The following is a 5,000-nucleotide window of genomic DNA, read 5'->3' as shown; positions in this document are numbered from 1 at the left end:
AAACCAAAAGTATTACCGTGAAGCCAGTCCTCTCTTTGCTGCTGCAGAGGTTCTACATTTCTGGGAAAAATGATGTGATTTGTTCTCATGGAGTCACAAGAATTAGAGGTTGGGCACGGATGCGGTTGATCAGGCCTGGCTTGCAATCAGTGTTTCAAGGTATACCAAGGCCAGTCAATGTATCATGAAGTGTTAAGGTTAACTTTCCTAGCCCAAATATATATTTATGTAAATCATCCTTCCTGTGTATACATACTCCAGAGAATGGTTTTATACTGACCAAGAGTCCAGTAACCTTTATACAACTACGTTATCGACATTAGGTTAGTGTGTGTCAGTGATTACAACACCTTATGAGAAGTGCAACTATTCACGTTGCTTCAGGTGAGAATGTTTATTCAAATGAGAAAGATCCAACATGGAGTTATTTCTGAGTTTAATTGTTCCATTGCTTTTTAATCAGTTTATCTGAATGCCTGCACATCAACACAACTCCTATGTACTGCTGCCAAGACTACACTGCATTGAAAGCAAAGGTCACACAAATATCTGTAAATGAACTTCTTGTTCCTGTTACCATGACATTCAACACAATATGGTGTCAGAGCACTTATCACAACAGAGAAATAAATGAAACTGGGGCTCAGACATTACCTCATGCCCAAGGCGGATAGCAGCTTCTGTGAAATTCCTTCTTTCTTTCTCAAAGTTTTTTTTCTGCTCATTAAACAGCTTCCATTCTTCCTGGAGACGCTCTTTGTCTTCCAGTAGATAGCAGTCCTGCAGAAGCGTTGAGGTGTCATCACGAGGCACACTAAACTGTTGCTAAATAAATATGGGTGTTTTAAGTCATGGAATTTAAAATTTTGTAAAGGAATGCACTAAAAATGTGTATTTTTGCTTTTGTGTAAAGGAAAGGGTTTCTGATCATACAAAGCATAGACTGACAGTCGTCAAAACAAAGTAACATATACTGTAAGTTTTGAAAAAAATGTTGACCTTTGCTGTGGCTCGAAGTTCTCTTAATTCAAACAAACTGGTTCCACTATACAGTATATGTAAAAAAAAAAAAGGGTTATGATGCAAGGACAATGTACTTATAATCAAAAGAAAAAATATTTATCCATTCACTGCCTTGTGCATATATCTTCTTAAGATATATGGCTCAGCAGGCACAATGCACAGAAAAAAAACCCCCAAAAACTGGTGCCGACATTTCCAGTCCAACTAGCGTGTTTATTTGGGAGCATTGATAACAAATCTGTCAGGGGCCTCACATCGTCTCTGACATGGTATGGGAGTTAAACAGGGAACATTATAATGGCCTGAATAATGAACATAAAAGCAGCTGCTATGATGGTCATCTGGAGTAGGCCACAGAGAAAACAAGTAAAGTATAGGTTTTGACATGCACAATCACATATATACCATATTTAACAATGCCTGGAATATTCTACCTCACAGGAAAACACATTCCGTACATTCAGGAAGCCTTTGTCTCCTTATGGATTCAAAAGGCGACAGCGGACTGGAAACTAATTTAATGAATAATGAAATCATGTTATGCTATAATGGGGGGGGGGGGGGGGAAGTGTGTGTAGAGGGAGAACAAAAAAGCTTCGAGTTTTATACTGAAAAGAAACACACACGAACCATGAATATCCTATAAATTATATCCTTATAAACGGAGCTTAGTGATGTAATTTCTGTCACACGGACTCTTGACATTTCTGACTCACTGAAACCTGAGTATTATAATAAATCAAGTACCCCCTGTTGCAAAAAAAATGAGGAGAATTTTCAGATTAAAAAAAAAAAAAAAAAAAAAAAGGTATTATACCCTGAACCTGGAAATAGCTTGAATCCGAAAATACTCCATCTAAAACCTGTCAAGATCATGTAGAAGTCAATGACAGATGTCCCTTGAACCATTTGAAGATGTTTGTAGCCTTCATAATGTTCGGATTTTTTCGGTGGGTTTCACCGAAGACTATTAATCCAATCTATTAAAAAAGTAATGAAAATATCATATACGGTTGCCCTGCACTGGTAAAACTGATCTGTTTGTTCAGAAACACTACTATAGTTCATATAAACAAGTTGCAGTGTAGCAATGGCGGAAAATGAAGAAAGGCTATAGGGCACAGGTTGAATAATGGATAACACCATTATGTTCTAGAGAGCTCATCTGCTGTGTAACCTGAGCCTTTTCTCCTTTGAATGGCTGCCCCCATTGCTACACAGCAGCTTATTTATATTAAACAATAGTAGTGTTTCTGAAGCAAACACAGCAGTTTTACCAGTGCAGGGCAACACTGCATTATATTTGTATTACTTTAAAACACTTATGCTTTTGATTTTACTATTCCTTTGATTTTACTATTCCTTTAAATTAGAAAACCTCACAAAACTCTAAAACTTGAGCTTTGATAAATAACAGTGTAGTGACAATGAAAGTCCTTAAGATGGCAGTAAATGTACAGAATTTATTTATAAATTCCTTTTTTTTTTTTTTTAAGTATCTTTTTATTTTCATTTATAAATCCTTTACTATAACTTGCTGAATCAAGCCCCATACTGGCATCATTTGAGAAATATAAACTACTATGTTTTGCATTTCCATCAATAAACTATAAAGAAAGCAAAATACCTTTAGGAGTTGCTGCTGGATTTTAATGGTTTCTTTACATTGCTGGATTTCATTTATTAGTTTTCCAAGCTCTTGTTCATGATCCCCTCTCGCTATCATGCCATTCTCATCAGGTGTAGCTGCATTTACAAGACATGCTAGAATGAGATTTATGGCAAAAAGGAGTTGCTACTTTGACTTTTTAGTTTTATTACAATAAACAAAAAAGTATGCACTATTATGTATTCCTTTTATAAGTAATGTCTGGAGAAATACTAACCTTGGTTGTCAAGTTTTTCCATGTGGCTTTTCAGTATACGCCACTGTTGACGGATGCTACTAACTAGTTGTTCACGTACTGCCTCGCAAGATAACTCAGAAAGATTCTCTTTACTGGAATCAGCCAAGTCCTCCTCGATGTCTGAAGCTACCTGTTGGAGAGAAGAAATAAGCAAGTGTTGTCACCTCACCAGCTGGGATGCTGAATAATGTAACCAAGGTAAAGACATTGGATCCTTTACACTTACTGGGCCAATGCTATCATCCAGTTTCTCTTTAGTTTTACGTTGTGAAAGGATAGAAATCATTTCTTTCTTCATTTGCTGCAAGACTTTCTTCAGCTCTGCATTTTCTACCATTAGCTGCTTCTGACGTTGCTCATAGTCATTTAACAGAACTTTGTACATTTCTTCTTCATTTCTAAAAGTAAAAATCCATAATGAACTTGGTGTTCTAAGCAAGATGTTCTAAACTTGCAATGCACCTCAATTATGACGAACAAGTTTAAACAGAGTCTACATTTTAGTGTGTTTTTAAAGCTGGCAAAAGATTTTGGGGAGGAAAAACTGCTATGGGGAAAGTAATAAAATGAAAGATACTTGAAGTCAATTTGTATGCCTTTGTGAACCTGGAAACAGTGTAGCAACCACTTCCTTGAGTGGAAAAAGATTGCAAATTCCATAGCGTGCACCAGGGTGCAATGTATGTAATTAAACTTTACTTTCAATTTACATTGTGAAATTGCTAATTTTTATTCTTTTTTGTAATTTTTTCTCTTTAAAACCATTTGCATTTCCACTTTGGTGTGCTTCATTGTGGAAAGCAACAAGCAAAGCTAGAACTCCTTGCAACCTAGAAAGTAAACTAATGTGTGAAATAAGGACAGAGAGTTAGATAAGATTACAGTGCTACGCAATATGTTGGCGCTATATAAATACATGTTAATAATATAAAAGGCCTTGCTGAGAAAAAAAAAGTTAGCTACACCATACAATGGTACTACTTACTTTGCATCAGTCTTGCCTGTTCTCCAAGATGTCCTCTTTCCATCAGCTCTGCCAACATAGTTTAGCACATCAATTGCTACCAAACAGAAGGAAAAAGAAAAGACATGCAATTTGTACCAATAACTGGGGAAAGAGTGTTTAAGTTACATGTTAAAAATAGTCTGTATACCTTTTAATTACCTATAACAGAGTAGTCTGTTATATAGTCTGCAGACGTCAGAGTTATTCCAAAGTTGTTTGGCTAAAAAGCTTAGTAAAAAACTAATTAGGAGAAATTTAGAAAATAAACAAACCAGATTACCACACTTATATTCTAGCAGAATTGTTCCTAATACAGGGAATGTCTCTGAAGAACAGCATAACTATAGCAGACCCGGAGCGCAGGGCTGTTAGGCCCCTGAAGCACAGGCTTATAGGATTCCTTTTAGGCAATATAAAGAAAAGGGTTATGCCATACTCCCTGGCTGCCAGGCCCTCTACTGGCTTCTAATGGACACAATATGGATAATTTGGCTAGCATAAAGTGAGACACTGGCTGCTTACAGAAGGCTAAACAAATAAATAAATAAAGCAGGCCAGTCAGAATGACAAACAAAATCTTGGAAAGCGTTAAAATCAAAATGATATATTCTGGGGATGCACTGAATCCACATTATTGGATTCAGCTGTATACTGAAACCTTCAATGAATTTGTCTGAAACCAAATTCTTATTTGAATATACAAATGAGTGAAATCCCAGAAAAAATAAATACACACACAAACAAAGCAGAGAGAGATAATATTCCGGGCGATTTCCAAGTCTCTGGAGTCTAAGGGTTGGATTTGGTTTGGTTCGGATACGGCCAAATTTGAACTCTGCTTGGATTTTGTTGAATCTCACAAATCTGGAATTTGGTGCATCCCTAATATTTTCAGTTTGAGTATTTACATGAGGAAAGTATACTGGCTTGTATATACTGCTAGTAGTGAGCAGTATCACACACCAGTAGTACTCTCCCAGAGCAGGCAGCACAGTACTTGCTCCAAGCAATTCCCCCAGTTGAGTGCAAGCTGTATTATATGATGTGCCCTTTAAATGAAAATA

The 5,000-nt window shown here is 36.5% G+C and overlaps 1 protein-coding gene across 3 annotated transcripts in view; it reads right to left on the bottom strand.

Annotated features, from left to right (window-relative positions):
- Positions 1–5,000, bottom strand: part of ssx2ip.L (synovial sarcoma, X breakpoint 2 interacting protein L homeolog) — a 22,544-nt gene that overhangs the window by 6,146 nt on the left and 11,398 nt on the right. For 2 of the 3 annotated variants that reach the window (XM_041589233.1, XM_041589232.1), the window contains exons 7-11: positions 3,916–3,991; positions 3,157–3,328; positions 2,910–3,060; positions 2,651–2,787; positions 655–825 (exon numbers count right to left, since the gene is read on the bottom strand). In XM_041589233.1, the coding sequence (XP_041445167.1) occupies positions 655–825; positions 2,651–2,787; positions 2,910–3,060; positions 3,157–3,328; positions 3,916–3,991 (707 nt within the window). 3 annotated transcript variants of the gene reach the window in all.

This window comes from Xenopus laevis, chromosome 4L, assembly GCF_017654675.1.
Source record: "Xenopus laevis strain J_2021 chromosome 4L, Xenopus_laevis_v10.1, whole genome shotgun sequence".
Lineage (NCBI taxonomy): Eukaryota > Metazoa > Chordata > Amphibia > Anura > Pipidae > Xenopus > Xenopus laevis.
Note: the sequence above shows the minus strand (reverse complement) of the source record. Positions and strands in the feature narration are given on the sequence as shown.